This window comes from Ammospiza nelsoni, chromosome 3 (assembly GCF_027579445.1).
Source record: "Ammospiza nelsoni isolate bAmmNel1 chromosome 3, bAmmNel1.pri, whole genome shotgun sequence".
In the NCBI taxonomy this organism is placed as follows: Eukaryota; Metazoa; Chordata; class Aves; order Passeriformes; family Passerellidae; genus Ammospiza; species Ammospiza nelsoni.
In genome coordinates, this window is record NC_080635.1 from 23,321,101 (window position 1) to 23,348,170 (window position 27,070).

Consider the following 27,070-nt stretch of genomic DNA (forward strand, 5'->3'; position numbering starts at 1 on the left):
CAGAAATCATGGATGATCACACTGGAATCCTTCCTTAGAGACAATCCCAATACTTTAAATTTTGACTTATTAAGGATTTAAGGAGACTCTGTAATTTCACTTTTGAAGTTCTATACTCATCAAATAATCAGTCTTTTAATCAGTTTAAATTGTGGTCCTAAAGATAATTCAAGTACTCTCTGTTCTGAAGGTTAATGAATACTATTTTGAAAATTAGCATATATATGAAGACATATATAACATATAGGGCTATTAGTTTCATTACAAGAAAGAGAGTAAGTAATTACATACTTTCAAAATGTCCAGCTGAGCACTGTATTTAAATATTACTTTACAGAACATAAGGAATGGATAATAAAAACCTGGAGTTAGTAGAATTCATATGCTCCCCTCTCTGAATGCAAGAATGTGTATTTTCTCCTCAGTCTCCTCCTCATTGCTTCCCATCCTCTCAGCTTGTCAATTTTACAGTCCTTTGTGCAAAAACTTGACCTGCTGCTGAATTTATTTCATGGGGCTTTTCCCCTCTGAAGGGTTTGTAATGCAAAACTTTCAAGGTACAGCAGCTGCAACAAACTCCCTCACTGGAGCCTGCCTTGCTGCACACATTGCTCTTGGAGTCTCAGCTGCCTTTGAATCCAAGCATTTCAGAAGATGAAAAATAGCATGGTCTCAAGTACTAGAATTAATGCTGCTCAATTTTGTTCCTTTGCTGTCCTGTCCACAGCTGTGTTGTGCAGAATTTATTCAATCAACATGTTCTTTGCTTCCCTCATAAATCAATAGAGGGAAATTTTATCCTCTGGTACCTTTTAGAGTGTTTCTCTCTAATATGCCTATATTTTATATGTTTTTGTTGATCCTGTGGATTATTTTTGTTGTGAAAGTCAGTAAACATAACGTTACCAAAAAAAATTATGTCATCTGTGTACAACAGTCCTGGGTAAATGTAAAATGTCTGGGCATGGACAGAGATGAGAGAAAGGGAGGGGGAAAAACCCAAGTAAGGACAAAAGCAACTGAATGTGAAAAATCCCAGACTACTTCTGTGGTGAAAATGAACTCAAATAAACCACTCATTGTCTCAGTCACTCCAGTATTTATAAATCCTCTTGCTGTCATGTAAAAATATTTCTAAGACCTCTTACCTATCTAATATTGAATACTCAACTCCTTCTTTTTTGCTAGAAGACTTTGGCACATTTCTGAGATCCTGGACTGTGACTTTACATGTCTTTCACCTCTTTGAAAAGAAAAAAACCAACATTTATCTCAGTTGTTCTTTCTAATTATTTTTATAAAGTGCATTTATTTTTCATTATTAATAATTATTATGGTTTCATTTTCAGTACTTTTCCTATTGAACTTATTTTCACTTTCTGAACCTGTGCAATCTTCTCTGATTGGAAAACAAACAAAAAAAAAAGCTGCCAGAAACATAATTTAATTTCCTTCAGTATTTTACCACACTTTTTTTGCTATCAATCTGTATAATTATATTGTGTTGGACTTTCACAGCAAAGTGTTACACATTTATTTTTACCCATTTCCATGTGCAAAAAAAAATCTTTAGAGAAATATCAAATTGCCTACCATACTATTTATCTTCAACACTTAGTATTTTGTCAGACAACTAGGTCCTGGAAGAAGAGAAAATGTACTCCTTACATCACAAAGGACAGATGTCATCAAAACTGAAAAACTTTGGTGGGCAATTACCAAAGAGTACTTTTATTTTGTTTAAGTTTTGGGAACTAACTTGTGAAATTTGATGTTAAAAAATTAAAAAGCAGAATATAATATTAGAAGCAACATTATAAATATGCTATTGAGAACTATTTGGTGGCTTTTGAGGGCCTGGATTTTTGAGCACATGTATTTTCAGGAGTAGAAACCTGAGAGTTGCTCCTGAACTAGAGACCAGAACTGAAAATACATGACAAAAGAGGCCCCCATTTCAAACTTGAGACATAGTTTTGGAATTACTCTGTGTCTGGGCTCACTTGTCCATATATAAAAAGGAAAATAATCTTATTTTTATAAGTGTGAAAATCAGAAAGAAAGAAAATTGAGTGTCTGTCAAAAATTCTAATAACCTTTCAGAAATGCATTTTTCTCAAAATTAGCCAGCCCTTAATAATATAATAAAAAGTAAAATTACTCTGCTGCTGGCTTTTGAAGCATGACATTCTGACATTTCTCTGATTCAAACCAACATTTCTAAAGAAACTTTTAAGATAGTGCCTAGACAAAACACAATATTGAAATCCTGCTCCATTTCTTTTGAAATATAAATAGACAGGCTCCCATTGATACCAGTGGGAATGCACGATGACCTTTTCCTAATTTGAACACACAGAAGTTGGAAATGGAGATATTTGAAACCAGTAATGAAGCTTACAGCCTGAATAATACACCCTGCACTGCTTGTCACTCTTATTGTGCAATGCCATCATTTATTCACTATGCTAATGGTGCAGGTGAGGATTTTCTTTCAAGGCAATTTAAATCAGTAATAAACACGAACCCTTTTGATCACCCTGTTACTCATTAATTACAAAACCAAAATATCTTCACACTGTAGAATTCATTTGCTCATTTTCTCCTGGAATGACCATACATTCTGTACAGATGGAAGTCTATACAATTTTTATAATGGCCAGCAGGAGTTTTTGTGCCTCCTGATGATAAAAAGTAAAGGTTTTGATTTTTCTAAAGACTAATAGAAGAATATTTCATAAATATTCAGTCATAGCATGACACCTACTCAAACCTATTTCAAAGCTGAAACAAAATTGGGAATAACTGAGACCACTTGGAGATGCAAAATGAGGAACTACTCTGTCCTGTTGCTGAATTTCTAGGTCAGGACATACAACTGTTCCTTTCACACCTGATTCAGGAAAGGTGTCCCTGCCCATGGCAGGGAGCTGGAACAAGATGATCTTCAGGGTCCCCTCCAGCCCAGGCCACGATGATTCTGTATTGTTACAATGCTTTGCTGAAGGAGTTCTTGTTCCAGTCACAGCTACTGCCACATGGATAGAGATTAAATTGCATCCAGAACTGCACCTTGGTGTCATTCTTATCATAAATGATGCTAGAAAATACACTACATTCTTCTTAATATGTAAATAATGCCATTAGTAGATTGTGGTGTTACTCAGTGCCATTTAATGTAACCACAGTATTTGCTGGCTCAGAGTTTGGATGTGGACCCACAGTTTGCATTTTCCAAATGTTATGTTTTAAGCCATTGCATGCTTTGGTTTGTTTTCAGCAGGTGGTTTGTGTATGATGTAGCATGGCTGTTCATATGTGGTGGGACAGGAGAGCTGCCATGACTTTGGTAGTTATTAATCAGGGAATTTTTGAAGAAAATTTTTTGAGGAAATTTTCCACACTAGTTTTAAAGGATGATTTTTACAGAACATACTGAGTTGGAAGGGACCCACAAGGATCTTCGAGTCCAGCTCCTGGCCCTGCACAGGACAACCCAAAAGTCACACCATGTGCCTGAGAGCTTTGCCCAAACACTTCTTGGGCTCCATCACACTGGTGATGTGACCACTTCCCTTGGGAGCCTATTCCAGTGGCCAGCCACCCTCTGGGTGAGGAGCCTTTCTCTAATGCCCATCCTAAACCTACCCTGACACAGCTTCAAGTCATTCCCTCAGGTCCTGTCACTGGCACAGAGCAGAGATCAGTGCCTGCCCTTCCTCTTCCCCTCAGAAAGAAGTTGTAGACTGCAATAAACTCAGACTAGATTTACATTATTTTAAACCGCCTGAGGGTTTTTTTAGCATTTCTGAATATTGAAATTATCTATCATTATCTATCCAAGAGATGTAAGCATTTTAGGAAAGGTGATGATTTGCTGTTATTTTTGATGGAAAAAACCCGTCCCTTCCTGAGGAGCTATGAATATGTGACTTATTGATACCTGCAGGCCCGGTGATTTGTCTAATCAGGAAGAACGGAAGGAAAAGAAAGGAAAAGGAAGAAAAATGGAAAAGGGAAAAAGTCAGGGAAACGAAAGGGAAGCAGCCGGCAAAGCAGCCCAGGGCATCTCCCTCAGGTCCTGGCACTGTCACCAGAGCAGAGATCAGTGCCTGCCCCCGCTCTTCCCCTCACGAAGAAGCTGTAGACTGCAATAAATCAGTAAATAATGTAAATCAGACTACATTTACATTATTGTAAAAAGCTTGAGGTTTTTTTTAAGCATTTCTGAATATTGAAATTATCTATCATTATCTATCCAAGAGATGTAAGCATTTTAGGAAAGGTGATGATTTGCTGTTATTTTTGACGGAAAAAACCCGTCCCTTCCTGAGGAGCTATGAATATGTGACTTATTGATACCTGCAGGCCCGGTGATTTGTCTAATCAGGAAGAACGGAAGGAAAAGAAAGGAAAAGGAAGAAAAATGGAAAAGGGAAAAAGTCGGGGAAAGGAAAGGCAAGCAGCCGGCAAAGCAGCCCAGGGCATCTCCCTCGGGTCCTGGCACTGTCACCAGAGCAGAGATCAGTGCCTGCCCCCGCTCTTCCCCTCACGAAGAAGCTGTAGACTACAATAAATCAGTAAATAACGTAAATCAGACTAGATTTACATTATTTTAAACAGCTTGAGGGTTTTTTTAGCATTTCTGAATATTGAAATTATCTATCATTATCTGTCCACCAGATGGAAGCATTTTAGGAAAGGTGATGATTTGCTGTTATTTTTGATGGAAAAAACCGCCCCTTCCTGAGGAGCTAAGAATATGTGACTTATTGATACCTGCCGGCCCGGTGATTTGTCTAACCAGGAAGAAGGAAAGGAAAGGAAAAGAAAGGAAAGGGAAGAAAAGTGGAAAAAGGGGAAAAGTCGGGGAAACGAAAGGGAAGTAGCCGGCAAAGCAGCCGTGGGCGTCTCCCTCAGCCGGGGGGCGGGGCCAGGGGCGGTACGGCCCCGCCCCGGTCTCGCGATGTGCGCTGGCCCCGCCCCCAGGGGTAACGGCCGTACCCGCCGGGCCTCGCGGGCGCTGTTTACGGCGGCGCAGCCAATGGGCGTGCGCGGCGCGCGGGCGGCGCGGCCAATGGGCCGGCGGGGCGGTGCGTTTGAACGGCGCGGCGCGAGCGCAGGGGCCCGCGCGGCCCGGCGCGGTCCGTGCGCTCCCCGCCATGCCCGGCCGCCCCGACGACTACGAGGTGCTGCTCACCATCGGCGCCGGCTCCTACGGGAAGTGCCGCAAGGTCCGCCGCAAGGCCGACGGCAAGGTGAGCGGCAGGGGAACCGGCGGCAGCGCAGCTTTGCCGCTGCCGTGCGTCCCTGCCCGGTGCTGGCGACTCTCCGCGACACTCGAGCGGCTCTGGCAGCCGCGCGGCCCGGCCGCTGTCCCGGTCACTCCACAGGGTGTTTGTGCCTTCGCAGATCTTGGTATGGAAGGAACTGGACTATGGCGCGATGACGGAGTCGGAGAAGCAGATGCTCGTGTCGGAGGTGAACCTGCTGAGGGAGCTGCGGCACCCGAACATCGTGCGCTACTACGATCGCATCATCGACAGGAGCAGCACCACCCTGTACATCGTCATGGAGTACTGCGACGGGGGAGACCTGGCCAGCCTCATCGCCAAGTGCGCCAAAGAAAGGCATGTGGAGTGTGTTTGGAGTGTCTGGTATGGGACTTGGGCAGCCCGGGGAGAAGGGAAAGTTACTTTGTAACTTCTGAGCAGTTTCGGGTTTAAACCTCTGGGCCCGACAACTCTTCTCAAACGTGAAAGGTTTTGTACGAAGTTACGACAGCGATGGGAACTGTGCTATTGGCTGCATCACCCGATTGGGTGTTGGTGCTGAAGTATAAGAAACCCCGAGCTCTCCTGGGAGGCAGATGCTGTTGACGGGTTTCTGGCTATGAATGGGGTTAGGAACATAAACCAGGAGGTTACAGCTCTTTTTGACAGGCAACATGGTCTTCCCCTTGAGTAAAACTCCCGGGGTTTATGAGGACGCCAAAGTGTGTGGAAGGGAGGAGTGGTTTTGAACGCAATGTGTAAAGCTGTTTTATCTGCCTATATATAAAGCTTGGAGAGACATCAAGTTGATAAGTCTTCATCTTGGTCTAATCTCCTACTGAAGTATAGTGTCAGTTTTCACATTCTTAGGTCAAAACAAGTACATGACTCCACCTCTTTGTGAGGATAGCCTAAAACAGTTGTGCAGCTGCCTGCCAGCATCATTGTTTTCATTTAAGGAAGTTTGTATTAAAAAAATCAGCCCCGTTTTGGCTGTTACTATATGTGTGCTCATTATTAATAAGTGCCAACATATTGTTATCTTAAGTGATCAAAGGGACAGATCTCATCACAAAAACATCAAATTGATGTTTGTAAATAATGAAAATGCTATGTGTTTGTTAGATGGTATGGGAGAGGGAGGAAATACTGCAGTTATTCTGCAATGAAAGCCTCAATGTCATCTAACATATTTGCAGTGATTTTTAAAAACAATTAGTTTTAAAGGTTGAATATGTAGATGCCTGTTGCTGATAGTGCTTATTTGAGTGGTGTTTTATGACATTACCATGAAAAAAGTTATGGAACTAAAACTGGCAGTGACTTATCAAACTGATGTGTGTTCAGAAAATCCATTAAACAATGTGTTTGTTTTGCAGGCATTTCTTGGATGAAAGCTTTGTTCTCCGAGTGCTGACCCAGTTAACGTTGGCCCTGAAGGAGTGTCACAGACGGAGCGATGGTGCAGTTGCCGTGCACCGGGACCTGAAACCAGCAAATGTCTTTCTAGATGGCAAACAGAATGTGAAACTTGGAGACTTTGGGCTGGCCAGGATATTGCGCCATAACACCAGCTTTGCCACAACGTTTGTCGGCACTCCATATTACATGTCTCCAGTAAGACCTCTTTCTATACCTTATCTTCCCTTCTGCCCCTCCAAGGTGTGCTCTGTTGGTCTCAGAGTCCATGAATGTTTGGGAGGTTTTAATGAAGCCTTATTGGTCTTAAATGCAGGTGACTTTTTTCATAAAGTATGTGTGCTCTGGAGACAAGGTTATCCTGCAGTTATTTTCATCTCCTTTCTTCCCCACACAATCAACTGCCTTCTAATAACAGTTGCTCTTTGCTGTATAAGTTTTGTTATATTCTTGGGACACTAGAAGTGTTGGAGTATATTGTTCCTGAAAAGGAATAGGGAAGTTAGAGACCTTTTATGCTTCATACTGTTAAGGTAAAGACCTTATTAAATTATCTTCTAATGGTAGGATTTTAAATTATAGTGGAAATGAGCAGGAATTACTTATTTCCCTGATACAGGGCACTTTGTGTGGGAAAAATTAATGTTGACTGAAATAGAGTTGCATCAATTAAAGATTTGCTGCAACCGCTTCAGTCTTCTACAGTGTAGTACTGCTACAAATAGTTAAAATCCTTCTAGTAAGAGTAGATATGGATATTAGTTAAGATGGAATATTAGAAATTGCTCCAGTATATAATGGTTTATTTCAGGTTTGAATAGTAGCTGATTATCCTGCAATAGTGGAACCATGTCTTTGTAATAAACCTAAGATTGTTCTCTTTCTTTAGGAACAAATGAACTACTTGTCATACAATGAGAAATCTGACATCTGGTCGCTGGGATGTATCGTGTATGAATTATGTGCTCTCTCGTAAGTAGGGTAGTGTGGTAACAAATGTGGAAACATAACTGCTAATGCAGGTGTGCTTGTATTTTGTGTAGATGAAAGCTTAAAAGTTTCAGAGACTAGTCCTAGATTCTTATTTCTCTATTGGTCTTGACATTAGATAGTCAAAACAAACCTTGACTGCAGTTTTTTTTTTCATAGTCTGATACTTTTTTTTTTTTCCTGAAAATAAGTCCTGTAAAACTAGTGAAAGAATCCAAGAAAACTTTTCTTCTTCAGGCCTCCATTTACAGCTTTCAACCAAAAGGAGCTGGCAGAAAAGATAAGGGAAGGGAGGGTCAGGCGAATACCATATCGTTACTCAGATGAGCTGAACAACCTTCTCAGGGACATGCTGAATGTAAAGGTAAGAACCAATTACTAATTTCTCCACCTGTGATTTGAGCTAGTACTGAAATACTGGTTTTTCTTCTCAATTATGAAACATACCTACCTGAAGTAGTGGTTGTTATCACCTTGTCACTGGCAGTGTCACTTGTAGAGGAAGGAGGGAGGAGTTTGCTCTGAGTCCATCAGAGGCAGCAGTTCAAGTGTCATGCCAGGGTCACAGAGTGCCAAAAGGTGGCCTCAATATTGGCTTACATGGGGTTTCCTGATTGCATGCTTATTTGAGGCCTTATAACTTCAGGGTTAAAATGGTTCCAGTGTGTTTAGGAGCTGGAAGGGGCCGTTTTTTCTTCATTTTAGGGTTGGCTTTATATGGCTAATGTATATCTTGTTCCCCTACACCTGGTGAGGAGATATTGAGGAGAATACGGCAGGGGCAATAAAGTTGTAACAAGTGCCAAGCCTTCAGCAGGCATGGACTGTTCAGCAGAGTGTTAGCTGAGCAACGTGCTGGCAGCTGCCTCTACAGGCTCACTCGCCCCCTTCTGACTCTGCAGGGAAGGGGGTCCCTGGGCTGGGAGACACAGTCATGCAGCTCTAGAGCTGAAGGCTGAAAGCTGAACAGCCTTCTCCCTTAGCTTTTATCATCCTGCTGTGCTACAGCTTCCCAACTCCAGTTTTCTCCAATCTCTCCTTTGCTTTGTAACACCTTAGCTGATCTTGCTTGGAAATCTCTGACCTCACTGTTTCTCCTTACAGATGGAACCTGTTGCTAATGCCTTTCCATTTCCTAATTTCCTTTAGGATTACTGCCGACCTTCTGTTGAAGATATTCTGCGGCATCCCTTGATAGAAGATATGGCAACAGAAGAACAAAAGCAGAACTCTGAAAGAAGATGCCTCAAACTGTGGGAGCCAGAAAGGCTGCAGTTCTCAGATGTTGTAGTAAATGAGCTGAAACGAAAGGAGCAACAGTTACAGGAGCGAGAGCAAGCCATTAAAGAGAGAGAACAGCGTCTGGAGCGTATGCTATTCCATTTTGGGAAGGGGGTGGCAATGGGATTCTGATTCAGTCGGAGGAAGAAAAAGTAGACAGTTTTCACAACCCTCATTTTAATGCACTAAGATACTGTAGTACTTCATTCACCACTAGAATTGTGTCTAAAGACCAAACCAAGAATGCTAGGGGCTTACTCTGCTATACTAGCTTCTTTTTTAAGTTACTAAGATAGACTTGGTAGTTTGGATATGGAAATCTGGTTTGTGAAGATTGTTAAACCTGAGTGGCAATTAGGAAAGTATACAGAAATGTAGGGTCTGCACTGTGCAGTGTAAGTTGCTTTTTCACCTACTGTGTAAGTAAACATTGCTTATTCTAACATGTAACCTAAGATGAGCCTCATGCTGGAAAAAAAAAATCTTTGAGTAAACTGTCAATTGCTTTTATAAAAGCTGCTCCCCACAGGTAGCTTACCTGTGAGTCTATAGATGGCTGGTCCTCAAGTGTTGGTATTTCCTCCACATGAAATATCTCTCTGCATATGCAGTAGGCTCTGCAATACAGTTTTTAACCATGTGGATTTTTTTGTCTGAGCCTGAATAACAGCTGCTGCTGTTGTAAGCAGGGTGTTAAATCATAGTTGGATTATAATATCTGATATATAAATATTTAAACCTGGTGTCATGTGTGCCACGAGTTAATGTGCAGAAGAGAAAGTTGCTGTCTCTTTGTTGCATACACATCAGAGTTTGGGACAGAAGCGTGCCTGGCATTTCAGAGTACTTGTCAGTGCTTTATTAGTGCATTGATAAAGGTGTATCTACACAGCAGTAACCTTTGTTTAGAGCCATAGAATCAGAAGTGTGGGTGCACCTGACTGGCTATTACTGCTTTCTTTCCCTGTAAGAGAAGCCCACCATGCACAGTCACTCTAACATTTACATGTTCAAGCTGCATACTGCCGTATTTCTGCTTCCAGAGAGAGAACGGGAGCTCAGTGTTCGGGAGAGACTGGCAGAGGACAAACTTGCTAGGTATCTTACTAACCTATAATAGTCTATATTAGAAGCTCTACAGTCTTACAACAAAAAGCTTAAACTTCTCTTCCCACACCAGAGCTGAAAGCCTGCTGAAGAGGTGCAGTCTCCAGAAGCAGCAGCAGCAGGAGGTAACGTGCGCGGAAGGCCCAGGTATGCAAATACTCCGGCAGGCGCTTGCACGGGTCGATGTAGTCTGGTGTGAGCAGAAGAAAGCCCCTGGTGCTCAGCGTGCTCACCACAGTCCCCTTGGGGAAAGGCAAAGCCCACTTATGGCTGCAAGGTTGAGAAGAGACTTTTGATTTTTCTGCTTTGCAAAAGGACTTAATGAGTGATGCTCAACCATAAGCCTGAGTTAGCACTGTTTGCACTGCAGTTTGGTGCTGTCTGAGAAATGAGGTTGTTGTGGTGACCCAAACCTTTCTCAGAGTTGCACTTATTTTATGTGTGGATGTCTTTTTACAGACCTTTGATTTGGTTAATTTAAATAAAATTGTACATGTCTAATAAATTCAGTTTTCATTAAACTTCCAAAAGCTTCAGCATGGGAAGTACTATTTTTTTGCAAGGGACCCAGCTGTGACTGGTGGATGCATCATATAAACTATGAAGAATACACATTGCTATTATAGAAAGAAAAACTCATATTTGAAAATGTACTAAAACACTTCCTGACTACCTCTAGTCCAATCTGTTTTATGGTAGTATTTTATACTCACTTTGCCCTTGGTTGTTCATTCTTTGCTATTGTAAGGGTATCATCTGTTAATTGCTCCCATCTGTTATTATTAAAAATAATATTCAAGTATCTAAATGCCTTTTTAAATAGTGGTAGGGATAGTGAAGGGCTGGGTCAGAAGTAGTACTCTAGAACAAAGATGTGTGAACACTCTTTAACGTGCAGTAACCCTCTCTTCATTTAGTTTTGGTCTGATAAAGCAAGATAAGCATGTCACTGCCTCCAAAGCAAATAAAACTGAAGTAGCTTTTTCTTTTTTTCCAAGAAATGCCTATCAGAGCAGAAAAGGACACAAGTAAAATGCCCCTAGCAAGGGAGTGCTTGAGCTGTACCTAACATTTCTGTCAACTTTGGGAATTCCACCTGTCTCAACATCTTGTCTGACATCGACACATTAAAGAATTTGAGAACAAACTTGCTTTTGGCTTTCTGATGTTGCATCTAAAACTGGATGACTGAAGGCAAATGAGCTTCAGCTCTTACTTCTGTTCTCTTCTGCATTTCCCACTCCTTTACATGATATTTGACCTTACCAGGCATATTCGTTTTTAAGGATAGGCAAAACCTGTTTGTGTGGTTAATACCTCAAGCTGGATAATGCAGCAAAGTGAACATAGTTATTATAAAACTGACCAAATTTTTCACTATCTGTAGAGCATGTGATTTGCTGCCCTTCTATTTCATTCCATGGTGCTCTTGTAACAGTGTTTCTAAAATTATGCCCATTCTCATACAAATGGACCAAGTGTTTCTCCAATAGTGGTACTAAGATTGCTTGCTTGTGTTTTCAGTTGCTCAAATATTGCTGTATTTTTCACAACTGGGTTGCATCTCACACATCTCTTAGATCCCTAACTTCTCCTAGAAGTCCATTGGGTGGTTCACTTCACAATAATATGGAATACCAAAAATCCAGGGTTTTTAAGACTGTGTCCTAGACACTGCCCTATTTTTACAGGGATGTTCTGATTCTTAGTGAACCATTTAATGTTAAAACAGACCTGACTTACATTGATGAAGCTAAAAAATGCTGAAATATTTACTGGCTTTTAAAATTCATTCTTGCTCTTTTGTGCTTATTGCATGTTTGCTGTAGCCTCATAAATTGACAATTAAGGCTTCAGTGTTGAGATTAGAATAGTGAGACCTCTGATTAAGTAAAAATCACGCTTTAAGTTGGGCCTTGTGAAGTTGGCTCTTATGTGAGGCAACTCAGCTGTTACAGTAGTTTTTGATGGCAGTTTTTCTACTCTTAAATCATTGACTGCCTTTTGATGGTGGCATGCTATAGGATATTCTATGAAAATTCCTGTTCTGAAGGCTGCAGTGAAAGCAGCCTGTTAATTTTCAATTCACCTAAACTCATTACTCACCAAGTCAGAGCCTAATTTGTACCCCAGTGACTTAATACAAGGATGGAGTTGGAATGATGTGGGTGAAGTACAAAAACCACTAGCCAGGTTGAGTCTACCCTTGCTGTGAAGCAAAGACAAGTTTTTTTCAGTAGCTGAAAATTCATTCTGCATTTTCTTTTGGAACTGGCTTATGTTACTGTTTATTTAATTCCTGTCCTTCAGAAGAAACATGTCTTCTTTCCTTAATCAACTAATCTTTCCTTAGGTATTGGGAGGTGCACCCTAAAAACTACTATGGCATATATCTTTTTACCATGATCATTTAAAAGGCTTGTTTTCAATTTTTTTCTCAAAAAATAGAAAATAATTGTTGCTATTAACAGAGATGCATTTAATTAGATGACTTAAAGCCATAGGTAGATGACAAATTGGGCATCAGGGTTAAAAGCAATAAATGCTGGAAGATGCACTAATGCAGTACTTTTTGATTTCTTAAGATAACACACTCCTGCTTCCCCTTTCTACAACCAAGAAGAATTCACACTATGATGGAACTGAAGAGAAAGCTGTACCTCATAATATGGAAAACTATTTCCTTTCCAAAGGAAAAAGCTCTGATCTCAAAAGGCGTCTCTATGCTGCAAATCTACGGGCTCAAGCACTGGCTGAACTGGAAAAAAACTATCAACTAAAGAGCAGACAAATCTTGGGCATGCGTTGAAACTGTAACAGATACATTTATCTTTGAAAAGAAGATTAAATGTATAGGCAGATACTTGTGCCTCCCTCTCTTAAGCTAGAACCTACTGAGAAATTATTTTAGCAGTTATACAAACTCTTCGTTTATGACAGGTAGTTTATGATAAATGGATAAGATGCTATATGATGAAAATAGGTACTTTTGATACCAAATAAAACAAACTGAATTAATTGTACTATTAAAGAAAAATATTTTGGTCCTCCTGTTTACCATACTTTACTCTTCTGAAAATATAAAGAATGAATATATGTAAATTATTTGTTTAAAATCTGATGTGAAAAACTTTTCAGGTGAAAAATGTACAGAGAGTTTCAGTCTGTAGGTTAAAATGTTGTATGTAATGCACAGTTGTTGATAAAGGAAGTGTTTATATTCTGTATATGTGGGAAAACAATGCCTTCTTTTCTGCACTTGTAAATATTTTTTAACCAAAGAGCCCAAAGATTTTATCCATCTCTTCCTGCTAAGTAAGTGCTCTATCAAAGTAGGCTGCTTTTATGTTTTGACTAATGTGTGGGATGGGTCAGAATAACGTAACTTCTGAGTTTATATTCCTTTCTGCCTGAGCAGCTGAATGTCTTGTCCATCCTCCTACAAGGCCTGTGCCAGGGCAGGGCATTTGAAATAGCACCTTCTTTGCCTTGCCTTGAAGCTGTGCTATAAACTGATCCCCTGAGACTGCTGTCCAGGATGGGACACCATCCAGTGTATTAGCATCTGGGTTTTGGGGTGGGGCAGTTGTCCTTTAAACAGCAAATCCTTATGTTCTTGAATAACTTGTGGAACCCAACAACAGATCTGCTCTAGCAGATTCTTAACAACCCAGCAGAACTTAACATTTGCTTGTGGAATGGTTGCTGTTTTCACCACAACCTTTGCTTAAAAGAATTAGACATGACTATTTTGTTTGCTGATCTAAAACTACCAATATTTTGGTGGTCATTCCCTAGCAGTAGGTGTGGTGGGAATGTGCCAATGTGTCTCAGTGCAGCTTTCCTCTGCACTCATTTGTATTTCTGAGGCTGCTCACACGTATGTGGAGGATAAATCCGCCCGGTCACCATGTTTGCACACTCAGGTTTTTCTGTTCTGTGCCTGAATTACTGCATTGCACTGCAATACAGTTCTGGCCTTCATGTGGATCTTTATGGCTTAACCCATAAAACATTAAAGGGTAGGATACAGTGGTGTCAGTACAATTGATAAAAAAAAGGATTCAAGAATGTTTTGTCTATAAAATGCAGCTATCAGTGAAAGGAAAACAGGCAGCTAAGAAAATGAATACTGATTTATGAGAGACTATATTCAGAGTCACAGAATGGTTTGAGTTGAAAGGGACCCTACAGAACATCTCGTTCCAGCCTCACAGCCATGGACAGAGACACTTCACTAGACCAGGTTGCTCAGAACTCCATCCAGCCTGGCCTTGAACACTGCCAGGGACCATTCAAGAAACATCCATAATTTCTCTGAGCAATCTGTTCCAGTGCCTCACCCACCCTCACAGCAAGAACTTCTTCCTAGGATCTAGTCTAAACCTACTCTCGGTTAAAAGCCATTCCCCCTTGTCACAACGTGCTCTAGTGAACAGACTATCATCTTTCTTGTGGGCTCTGTCCAGGTATGGGAGGGCCACAGTTAGGTCACCCCAGAGCCTTCTCCTGGCTGAACAATCCCAATACTCTTACTCTTTCCTCACAGGGGAGGAGCTCCATCCCTCTAACCCTCTTGTGAAAGGGCTGGCGTTTGCAAATGTTTTTTCCTTTAACACAACCAAGGTAAGAAAATGGCTTGAGAGCATTTTTTTTTTTTTCTCTTGGGACACACGTTTCTCTATTTAAAAGTAAAATGCCTTAAGAGAGCACTGCCTTTGGCATTCCTCTTCCTTTAATACTCTAGTAACCTCAAGATGGCACTGTTGCCTTGTCATTCATAAGAACATCCTCTCTTATACATACATTCAAAATCTAATATCTTATTTACATTTATTTTTACCTGGTTTGTTTTAAGAACTTTGTTGCAAGATGCTGACTTTCTTTGGCTACGGATGCTTTAGTACTTGCTGGTGCAATTAATTATAATTATCTCTGATTTGCCATTTTGCATCTTATATGCATGCATTATAAAAAGAGCTGAATCAAAGTCCTGCTTAACAACTATACTGTTATGAATCCGAAGTGCTACAGAGTGTGCAACTGTATCAATCACAGTGGCAGTAATAAATGAGAACAGCTTAGGTTACAACTGTAGCATTTAGCTGCTTAACTGTATTCCTTACAGCATCTTCTTGAAGTATTATCAGTCTAATATGATAAATGCAGTATTTCTTGATGTTTTTGAAATAAGAACTTCCTACCAGTAAGTGTCAAACATAGTAAAAGGCATCCTGGAGATGGTCTTCATTCTCTCTCAGGATTTCTGCTTTGGAATACTGAAATTCACGTTTTCCTACAAGGGCATTATTGTTTTTCCAACAGAACGTGTGCAGCATTGGAATCACACTCAGGATGCAATTTTCAAATATATTCAGGAAATAGAACATTCACAAATAGAACATTTATAGGAATGGTGACTGCTTATGGAGTGCTTCCAAAACATTGCCATCATGCTGATGGATATACTAATGTCTTAGGGAAGTGTGTACATATGGATATGGTACAGTTTAAGCCTTACAGAATGATAATAATGGTGTACACTGTGGAATGTTGTGAGAGAAATTAATTACTGTTTAATACAGGAATTTTAATAATATGATTAGTTGTGAGCACCTCTGAAATTGCAGAAGTTTTATATGCATAGAAACATCAAGGATAGCCAGGAGGGGAAGTTGCATCATCTTTGAAAAATACAGTCCAGTCTCCTGGTTTTCAACAGTTATGCCCTGTCCCCTCTGCTGCCAGCTGAACAGCACTTAAACAGTGGGAAAGTGCTGGCCACCTGGGCACATAAGAAACTTAATGAAAATCAAACATAAATACAGAGGCCCATCAAACTTCTTTGTAAAAGCGGGAGGTGCCACTTCTGAGTCTCCATCTCTTTGGTCCCTGTGGCAAATGTGGACCCTGTACTCTAGAAGTGTCTTCTCTACAGCGGTAAATCTGCATTTCTCCACCTGTGGCAGACCTTTGCCTGTTGTTCATCACCCATTTCAACAAAGGAATGAGGAAAATATGTGGGGGGACCATGATGCCATCAGTGGAGCTGATGCTGTGCCAGAGATCCAGTATCCCCTGCACAGGGTGTTAATAGAGTCTAGGTGTAATAGCATATAAAACTAATCAAAACCACTTCTGACAGCCAGAACACACCATTCTCTGTTGTGTTCTCACCTCCAAAGAAAGTTGTAAAACACCAGTAGCAGCATTTCCAGGTTTTCACCCAGCTTTAGTGGTTATTGCTTAGGGTTGATGGTTTAGCCTTCAGTGTTTGCCACAGATTGCCAGAAGTTTATGGCTTATCCCTGTGGTCCAGGGCCTATGGTTTATTGATCCCTGTGCTCTCACACCTCCTGCTTTTTTTGGTTTAAGATTCATAGCCTATGTTTAGTGTTTTGTGGTTTATTGGGTAAATTATAAACTCCTGAAAGATACAATTCTCAAATTCTACCCCTGAAGCAAGATTTGTAATCTTCCTTCTTCACTGTACAGGGTTCATCTCTCTGTAGTCTGTGTTGATTAATTCTGGGACTGCTCTTAGCTTAGCTAATGAAGTCCTCAGAATGGATCAGACACAGGTGAAGGAAGGGGTGGATGGGTGGGTGGTGTCAGGTGTCATGCCAGGGTAGGCATTTCTCTTCATGAGGAGCTCCTGGGGACAGAAAGGGGAGGCAAGAAGAGACTTCCATATCTGCCACAATCCCCTTCTTCCTCTAGTATCCATTTTCCTATCAATGCACACTATAGTTTATTTGATCACTTTCATGCCAGGGGTCACTAAGCATTCTAAACTGAACCTTACCAGCTCCGCCTGGCCATTTTGCAGGGGCCTACAGGTGGAAGATGAACAATTTGGGCAGGGGTTGAGCTGAAATGGCATTTTGCCACTTCTGATTTCCTCCCAGCTTTCACAGGGGGCGAGACCCCTGTCCCTGCAACCCACTTGCTTTTCACATTCACACATGTGTGCCTGGGTGGCAGTTCAGGGTCACTGAAGTGGCTGCTGCAGTTTGAAATAGGGGCTCTTGTTTCCTTCTTTGGGTTTCCTAACCCCCTCCTAAAAGCTGGTGAGAAAGGACACAAAAATATTGCCTTGGAGGAAGGGGACCAAAAGCATAAAGTTTATTTTTAACAATGAATAAAGTGTTTCATCCTCACAAAAAGTGTTTTCTCCTGACCCCCTTCCTTCAAACTCACAGGCTGAGTGATGATGTTTTGATGTGGTGAGGTTCTGGCACTCTGGGGAGAAGAAGAGAAGACAGAAACTGCTGGTCAGTGGAAGAAAACTCCTGTCCAGCCTCTCCCAGTGTCTCCAGTGCCCCCAGTGCTCAGGCCACACTGGGGCTGCTCAGAGTTGCACCCAAGCATCCTAATGGATTCTACATTTTGGAGAAGAGCAGGATGGAGGGATATATGCCACCTTCTCCATAGATGCAAGAGTGGGGTGCTTGTGTGCCACCTTGCACCCTCCCAGCACTGGTATTTGCACTGTGCCATGGAGCCGGGTACCCACCTGAGACTCCTGTGGCATGAGGAACAGCCAGGCCTGCCCTCTTTGTTGTGATAGGAAGGTCCCCACAGACCATGGCATGGAGCAGGATGTCCAGGGACCGGATCACCCCAAATGGCCATGGTAGCAGTGGAAGCAGATCCGCTTTGGGGGGCTGTACTTTGGCATTCCTGTGGGACACAGGCAGAGATCATCCAGGGGATGCTGCTCCCTCCCAGCCCCTCCTTTGCTCGCGCATCCCTGGGGATGTGAGGGCACATCCACTGCCTTCTCACCAGCACCTGGGCACCCCTGGGGATGTGAGGGCACATCCACTGCCTTCTCACCAGCACCTGGGCATCCCTGGGGATGTGAGGGCACATCCACTGCCTTCTCACCAGCACCTGGGCATCCCTGGGGATGTGAGGGCACATCCACTGCCTTCTCACCAGCACCTGGGCATCCCTGGGGATGTGAGGGCACACCCACTGCCTTCTCACCAGCACCTGGGCACCCCTGGGGATGTGAGGGCACACCCACTGCCTTCTCACCAGCACCTGGGCACCCCTGGGGATGTGAGGGCACACCCACTGCCTTCTCACCAGCACCTGCTCTTGTTCACAAACTCTGGGTTGTGAAAGAAAGTGTGTGGTGCTGCAAGAGGACAGCTGAGTAGGGAAAACCCTCCCCTTACCCCCTACACCTGAGTTGGCCAAGAAAAATATCATAGGCCAAAGCTGTAAATGGGAGTAGAACAGCCCAAATCCTTGTGCGACTGAAAACAAAGCCGGGATCCCTGCTCCTCCAGAAGTCCCGAGTGCACTCTGGATGCTCCATCACAAGCACAGAGCCCTCGGGGAGCTCGAACCTGTCCAGCAGCCTCACGGCGGCCGCGGAAGCCACAGACGGACACCTTGAGGAGCAGCCCCGGTTCCAGGTGAGGGGGAATGCGATGCCGTCAGCGGGGCTGATGCTGCTCGGGGGTCCGGATCCATCCCCCACCCTCCAGAGGGGATGTCCCGGTGTTCCCCTGCCCGGCCCCGCAGCGCTCGGCATTGCCCGGGCCCGGACGCTCCCCGGTGACCCCGCAGCGTCCCGGGCAGACCCGGCGGAGGGAGGGCATGGGAGGGATGGGCGGGATAACGAGAGGAGAGCCGGCAGAAAACCGCTCGGGAGAGTCACTGCTCCTGCTGCTGATGCTGCAGATGCTTTATTGGTCACTTGCTTTTCTAAAATTTCTTGTTTTTTCAGTTTGTATTCTGCTTTCGTGGAAGTGAAGTAGCACTTGCTGCCGAGGTCAGTCTAAGCTCAGCGTTATTGCCGTGATTTGCAGCGTTTGCTCGTGGCTTGCCATGTTTGCATTGCCTCAATGGCACGCGAGACTCCCTGTCAGGGAGATTGATTCTAAAGCCTTTCTGTGGGTCCTGCCCCAGCATCCCTTACCGAGCTGGTTCTCCACATCTTCAGCCTGGGAAAACTAACAACTTTCTCAAAAAAACCCCAACACATACCAAACAAAAACCCCAAAACCAACCAACCAAACAAAACCAACCCAAACCCAAAATAAAAACCCCAACCAACAAAAAAAGAGCCACCTCTCTCCCACCTCAAACCCCTCACCTTTAGAAAGTGGGATTGAAGAAACTACTATGCTGTAGTGAAGTGCTTTGAGATCTGTACATACTGAATAATACTATTTAACTCCTCCTAGTTAGTAGTAGATGATGCCCTGTATGTAAATAATTGGTACAAAGTTGGAGAAATGCTGTGCATGTTTTGCATGGATTTATTGTTGTTATTATTATAAAAACATGCACTACCAAATATGCTGCCAACTTCAGTCCTAATCCAGTATCCCACAATATCGAGCTGTGAATTAATATTTTTTTGTGATCTTACAGTAAAATCACCAATTATTATTTAACAGAAAATCAGAAGCATAGACAAGGAAAGCACTGAATAATAACGAGTGTTTGCAGTGGTGAGGACAGTTTTCAGTATATGCAAACACAGAATTGTCTCCTACTCTCCTTGTTAGTAACCAAACACAGAACAATGATCCTCTTCCCCCATTTACAGGCTCATTCTCCCTGGTGACTCAGCCTGGAAGAATAGGAGCTGCTCACTTCTTTAATGCCAGGAGGACTCCTTCCAATGCTGCAAATCCTCCTGTGCTGTGCCAGCTCCAGCAGTGCTGAGGAACAGGACATGAGCCCAGCCTCACACCTCATGTCCCCAAATGCATTAACACCCACGAAGTGGGGTCCCTTCCTGTTCTTGGCAGGTAATAAGTAATAATAAATGCATGAAATAAGCATGAACATCATATATAATACATAATACATAATATAATATTTTGTGTATAAATATATAACATTTACATGCAAATATTAAAATACAAAATATAGCATCTAATAAATATGTGTATGTAATGTAAATATATAATATAACAAAGAATTAAATAAATGCTTGTATTAGACATTTCTCAACCTGGGAGTTATTATAAGGAAATCCCCAAATTCCCATTGAGGCCTTGCATTACCTGGCAGTGAGTTTTTGGTCTGTTTTAAGAATGTAGCTAGAAGAAATAACCCCATGCTGATAAGTTGTCTTTGCACAGCTACTGGGTTCCTCTCAACACATCAACACAGGCCACAACGTAACCTGAAAATGTCTCTCTGGCAACATCCAACCTTCTAATTTTGTTACTTAGATTAAGCCCAGTAGCTGATGAGAGGCAATTCACCCTGAATTAACAGGATGAGCCTGTCTGGATGTGCACTCAGAGCTCTGCTTCCTCACCTAGTTTGCTCAGAGTAGTGTTGCTCTTGCTTATGTGTTTCATGAAGTGGTTACTTCTTCAAGAGGAAGGATAATTTGAGGTAATTTTACATAGATTACCGAGGAGGTATCAAAAGGCTATATTTGATATGTTTTCTATTTTTAAAATCTTGTCTAAGCTAATTGTCCCTTGGTATGGGAGGGAGAGTGGTTGTTGAAACAATGGTAGTTTATTTACAGGTACTTGGGGTTTCACTGTAATTTCCTTGTGATGGTGAAAACATTAACCCTAATTCAGCATAATTGGAAGCAAAGGATTTCCATGGAACTGCCTTTTCAAGCATGTGTTATAATTGGGACTTCTATTTAGTACCCATTTCACTATTACATCTTCCTCTGTGAGTTACAGAGAAACTTTTTTATTTTTTTATAAAATTTGGGCTTAACATCATAATAAAAAATCCATTGACCCCTCCAGTTGTTTATTAGGTCATCTCTTTGCAGTGTATTATTTCTGGATTTTCTCTTATATGGATCCTCATTAATGTTTTATTTATGTACTTCTGAAACATTTCCAGTGTGTGGACCTGAGTGATTGGGGCTGCTCTTGCCAGAAGACACCAGCAGCCAGGGGATAGCCAGACTGCAGGGCTGAGATACTGAGGGATGAGATGGCTTCCCCTCAACCTGAAACCTTTCCATCACTGCTGGATGGATTTCAAGAAGACAGTACACAATTTAAGCAGGAGTTCCTGATGTGAGAATCTCTGAGTCAAGGTTTAAAGTTATGTCAAAGCCACAGCTCCTAATGATCAGCCTTTGAGCAGTAATTTCAGGGCCAGCCTTTGAGATTTTCTGTAAATTTTCTTTCATCTCCCTTAGAGCATCTGCAAAGGATAGAGAATTCCTAAGAAAACCTGTCCTTTTTCACAAAATATAAATCCTACTAAGAACTATTGTAGTAAAAGCTGTTGACAAATGCATTTCCCCCATCCCCTGCTGGTAAGTCCTTTAAGTTTGAGGCGTGAGTGACATCAGAAGAATGACAGTGTGGGGGCTGCACACTCTGGGAGACATCTGCCATGCGTCAGACACCGATGAACTGGGATTTGCAAACTACCAAGGAAAGTTGCTGCACAGGAAAATGAGGGCAGGATTATTGGGTTTTGTCCTTGGCTGGAAAATGCAGGAGGAGTTCTGGCCCTGTGGGAGCCATTGATGCCATTGTGGCCTGGGCTGTGCACAAAGTCCTGCCCTTTTGATTTAGAGTGTTTATTTGTTTCCAAATCTCTTTCCCCACCATCCCTCATTTCTACTCTCTCTGGGGATGATTCAGGGGAGTAAAACCACATGAGTATAACACCCATCCAGCAAAAACACTTGAGGACACACTTTAAACTGAGCAAGTGTTTTATTACTTCCTGAAGAAGAATGTTTTTACAAAGTGATACCTGTATGTTTACTACAAATAATACATCTTATAAACAAATCATTTTAACTAAAGGGAAACCTGTAGCAACTGCCCCTGTTGCCCAGCAATCAAATGAGGCTGGCAGAAGGAAGCAAGAACTTTGGAATTAATAGAAATAACTAATTCTGACTCTGCCAATTACTTGCTTTTGATTTTCTTTCCCCTCTTGCTGTCTTTGTTCCTTCTTGACTGTCTGCTCCATTTCCTTTGTATTTTTCAGTCACACTGTTGCTTTTTTTTTTACTGAAACAAACAAAACCCAGAAAATTACATTGTTTGTTTGACCACTGTGAGAACTCTTTAGAGGGCTGAGGAACTCTGTTCACTGAAACCATCAGGGTAAATAGATAGCAGCACAGAAATAAGTGTGCTCAATGCAGGCCAGTATTTACCTTGGGTGTCTGCATATTCTTTTGATGTGAAAGGAGTATTGTGCTGTCCTCGTGCTTTGCCACAGAAGCCTTTCTCCAGCAGAAAAACTGAGAAAGCAGGTTTAATCATTAGCTGCTTTGCACCTTGGTGGCTTCAGAAGGCTGTGTGGAGATCTTGCAGATCACGGCCCTCAGGCACACCCAAAGGTTGTGCAGGCAGTCTGGAAAGGAAGAGCTGGAGGTGACCATTCCCCTTGCAAGGCTCCAGCTGTCCCAGATAAACACTCGTGCAGGAGTGAGGAGGGGGAGCTGCAATGGGAGGGTCCCCAGGCAGATGTGCTATCCTGCTGCCTCAGAGCGCTCCCTCGCTGCCTGGAGCAGATAAAACAGAAACATGGAACTGGGCTGCCTCCAAGTGTGGGTTACACTGGGGCCCGGCAGTCACAGGGCACAGCACAGCTCCTGTAACTGGCTGTTCAAACATGGAACTGGGCTGCCTCCAGGTTTGGGTTACACTGGGGCCCGGCAGTCACAGGGCACAGCACAGCTCCTGTAACTGGCTGTTCCCTGCCATGGGAGGCTGAGCACTGGGATTTGGTTGCCAGAGATCCATACCCATACGCTGGGATCTGTGTCACCACTCCAAGCAGCACAGCCAGGCTGTGTGACACACTTCCAGCAGGTCAGAGAGGCACCAAGGAGGCCAGGAGGACTGAGAAGGTCAGGAGGATGCTGTGGTATCTGGGACTGGGATGAATCACCTGAGCAGAGGGAAGGCTCACTCGTGCTACACGCCTTGGTAGGAAGTGCTGGGCTCTTGCTGCCCTGACTGCTGGATCAGGCCAGAGCCATCACGTAGGATGATGGCAAATGATAATGATGGCTAAATTAAATTACAGCGATCAAGCAGCTCCTCCTGTCCCTCCTGAAACACCTGCAGCCCACACAGTGCCTGCATGTTGCCATACAGAAGATCTCAGGAGCGGCCACTGGTGCACACCCAAATCCTTGTTCACCCACACAGTGTCCTAGAGGGCAATCCACTGGGATGGCTGTCTCCCATGGAGGACTGTGTCAGCCCAGCCTGTTACAACTCCTTGGGGATATGTGAACACACAAACACTATTGGCTGACTTTCTGTGTGCTCATAGGCTGTAACCGTCTCCAGGAAACATTTTTTCCCACTTAGGATTAGATACAAAGGTGTTGGATATAATTATCAACAATAGAGAAGCTTTGAAGACCAATTTCAAAAATAGCTCCTAATTTATTGATTTTTAACAGTTAGTGTCTGTGTTTTGATAATGCCTATAGTGATTTTATATCACTACCGTGCTATAAAATGCATGCACTGAGCTTTAACAACAGGGGCATGCCATGCTACTGCTCCTCAAATATATATTTTGCTTATTTATACATTTCATTTTTTACAAGAAGAATATCCTTCTGAAGCAGAATTCCCAAGAAAAAGATAGGTCCTGGTTTATTTAACTGGCAAAAGCACAAAGTTTGTCTATTTTATGTGGCTAATAAAAAACTGAATAAGCATATTCCTAGTACTTTACTTGGCAGTGTTCAGGATCCTAAGGTTATACACAGTTTAACTGCAGCTTTTTACACAAGAGCTTGACAAATGACAGGAAAAAAGACCTTTAGCCCCACAGTTAACTAACTAACAGATAATATACATTGTTAGTCAATAAGGGAGATGGAACACGTATTTCACAAACAGATTACTTGGAAACTTGACTGACAAGTCCTTCCTGGGACAGCCACTGTAACTGCTGGATTTAATAACTGCTTTGTCATCTTAGCAGTGATGGAAATGGGTTCCCTCCATTGGCTCTGCAGCTACTGTAGAACATCATTTAATCCACCCATGCCCATCTGAAACCTTATTTGCCCAAACATTAAGGCAGAAACATCTAGTTAGGTATAAAGCAGGTCAACACAAATAAAGCTTGGAAGAAGCAATGCTCACAGTCACTATTTTGCTATGCAAATAGCCATTGATAATGAACTCTATAGAATTAGCTTGTAAGATCTGGATGAAGGTGTTTTCAAAACTCATTCCCCAAGTGAGGCTCCTCCATGTTTAATCACCTACATAAATGACCTGCTTTCCAAAAGCATCCACCCCTTATGTTTGCTTCTGAGCAAACTGTCACCTGCCCAGGACTGATTAAATCAAAACACCTCCGCTGTGCCTGTGAGTTTTAATTTGGAGACCCAGCCTTGAGCATCACATTTCTGGCATATTGCTATAGCCATTGGTATTGGCAGGACAGGCCACTGGGTTCCACTCTTCCTGCTGGCATTACTCAGTTTGTGTCATTAAAGAACTCACTTAACTCATGATCTTTAATGTAAGAATAAGAGCAAAATCCTTGTTTTAAGGTGGGCAAAACTAATGGTGGGGGCAGGAGTCACTTCATTAACCATTGACCTAATCTCCAAGCAATTCACACCAGGCTGTCTCTATAACCCAGGGCAGAAATGTGCACTCTAAGGATGGAATTCATCTGATCAAGTACACAGCCCGTTGTAGGAGGAGATAAACCATGTTGCAGACTCCACTGACAAAGCTGATTAGATCTCTGCTGACTCTAAAGGGAGACTTGTGATCACAAGATGTTTGTGTATCAGCTACCCATTCCCAAACATGAATCCCTCCCTTCTTGTCCAGTTGAGGCTGCGGTTTCATGACCAGCATCAGTGGATGCAAGTACATGGTCACACACTTTTCCCTGCCCCAATCACATGGTCCTGTGTGTCAGCTCTAGCAATCCTGCTGCCCTAGGTAAATAGGATTAGCTTGCTGGACTGATGAAAAGCAATGAAGATGAAAAGGAATTTGGTTTTTGGTTGCACTGGCAGGCAAAGCTGATGGCCCTTATGGCATCACGTACCCTAACTGCTAGATCTGAGGCCTGGTTGGGAGCAGGAATATAGTTTCTGAAAGGGACTTGCGATGGCCCCTTTTGGCACCACCTTTTAGTTAAACCAGCTTAAGTTGAGAACAAAATGGCCTCTGTAGAAGACAGTCTGGAAAATTAATAGATGCAGTTATAGAACATAAACTTAACATGTCTATGTTTACTGCCCTGGGATATGATTTGACAAACATCAAATATAATTGATCCTTAAAAAGAGGCCTTTATGTCTCCATCCTTATGTGAAGGGCATGTAGTGTCTGGGAAAAGCAGCAGTGTCCAGCAGGTTTCAGAGCTGGGATTGCAGCACATTCCAATTCAAAGCATCAGTATTTATTGTGTAATAAAGGCAAATCCACCCACCTAAATCTGACCCAGTAAATATCTAATCCATCAATGGTAAAATGATGAGTATGCTATAGTTCAGCCACTTGAATGGCTTTCCAGCCTTTGTGTCAGGACAGAGGGCTGCAGCTCTTGCCTGGTGTGTGCTGTGGCAGCAGGAGCAGAGTGTGGCTAGGTGAGCTGGCTGGGAGCACTAGCAGCACCTGGGCTGCCCTCCAGGTGAGACCTGGTGGCGCCAGGTCAGAGCAGGAGCCTGCCAGGGGTGCTGCCCAGGGCCCCGAGCCCGAGCATGCCCTGCACATCCTGTGCCACCAGGCTCTGTGCCACGCTGCAGGCACTGCACAAATGAGAGGATGTGCTGTATCCTGTGCTCATGGCTGTTCCAGGAAGCAGCCTGTAAACTCTGCATGTACACAGCCAGGGGGATGGCTTCCTTTCCAACCTGCCTGGGGATCTTCCTCTTCTGGAACCATGCTCTTACACAGCCTAGCTCAGTCGCTGGGACTGAGGTCTTTGCACAGTGTGCCCTTGATGCCACTGAGCTCCCAGGAGACAGGGAGATAAACCAGCACAGCTCCATTCCTCAGGGCAAAATGTGCCACCAAAGGGCATTGCTTCTTTGCAGCACTACATGGAGGTGCTCTGCAGCCTCCCACAACTCAGAGCTGCACTTGTTGAACTAGTTTTGAACTGCCTTTTCCAATGCCAGTACATGCATGTTTATAAGTTCCTACAGTATTAACTGTTCCTGCAGGGACTTACCTCAAAGGACCTGAGTGATCTTCTTCCAACAAGAGACCATCCAGAGATCCTTCACCAATGAAATCCAGCATGCTACTGTGAAAAAGGAAATTCCTGCCCCCTATTAAGCAGCTCAGGCCCCAGAAAGTACTGTGAGCTCTGAGAGGACCTGATACTGTAAATAGGTGTATCAGGCACCACTGTGATTAGCACACATCTCTCTCAGAGCCTGTCCTCAGCAATTACCCGTTGATTCCTTGATACTCATTATCATGGCTCCAACAGAATTGGCTTGTTCTCATGTTCTTCCTAAAGATAATAAAAGGCAGAGCTTAGCAGTATGATTTATTAAAAATGCCATAAGAAGGATAGTAATTTATTTCAGTAATAATTAAAAATGTTATGAACCAATCAGATGCAAAGACATATTTTCATTACAGAATTCCATATTTACAGAATTTTCCGATCCCTCTTGAGTCATTGTTACTCTTTCCACCAGAGAGCCACACTGTGTGCAAAAGTGAGTAACACCACAAGTTCTCCTGCCTTTTTTCCTTTAATGATTAATATGGTGGTGATTTTTCTACTTGGATCCACTCAAGCACTGGCTAAATAAGGCATTAGCTCTAACTAATGCCTTATCAGTATTAATTTCACAGCTGATTTGAGCAACTCTTTTGCCTGCCTACTTGTGGATTTTAGGAAAATACTATTTGTATCATAAGCAGAAAAATTGGTAATCAAAGCAGCCAGGGAATGCTGTTTAGTCCACCAAAAAAGGCATGCCTGTTCATTAGAAATAATTACAGATTGGCCATACAGTTAATTGTGCCCAAAGTTCCAGAGCATTTACAGGAAACTGAATG

The 27,070-nt window shown here is 42.8% G+C and overlaps 1 protein-coding gene across 2 annotated transcripts; it reads left to right on the top strand.

Moving 5' to 3' along the window:
* The first annotated feature begins 5,110 nt into the window (after positions 1-5,110).
* On the top strand, positions 5,111-13,312 carry NEK2 (NIMA related kinase 2). 2 transcript variants are annotated; one of them, XM_059469576.1, is made up of 9 exons: positions 5,111-5,258; positions 5,413-5,630; positions 6,653-6,890; positions 7,582-7,664; positions 7,920-8,046; positions 8,832-9,051; positions 10,007-10,061; positions 10,144-10,217; positions 12,656-13,312. In XM_059469576.1, the coding sequence occupies exons 1-9, from the start codon at positions 5,163-5,165 to the stop codon at positions 12,877-12,879; spliced, it is 1,335 nt and encodes a 444-aa protein (XP_059325559.1). In that variant the 5' UTR covers positions 5,111-5,162; the 3' UTR covers positions 12,880-13,312. The 2 variants fall into 2 exon arrangements, with proteins under 2 accessions (XP_059325559.1, XP_059325560.1); XM_059469577.1 differs by having other exon boundaries at positions 7,582-7,643.
* Positions 13,313-27,070: the final 13,758 nt, after the last annotated feature.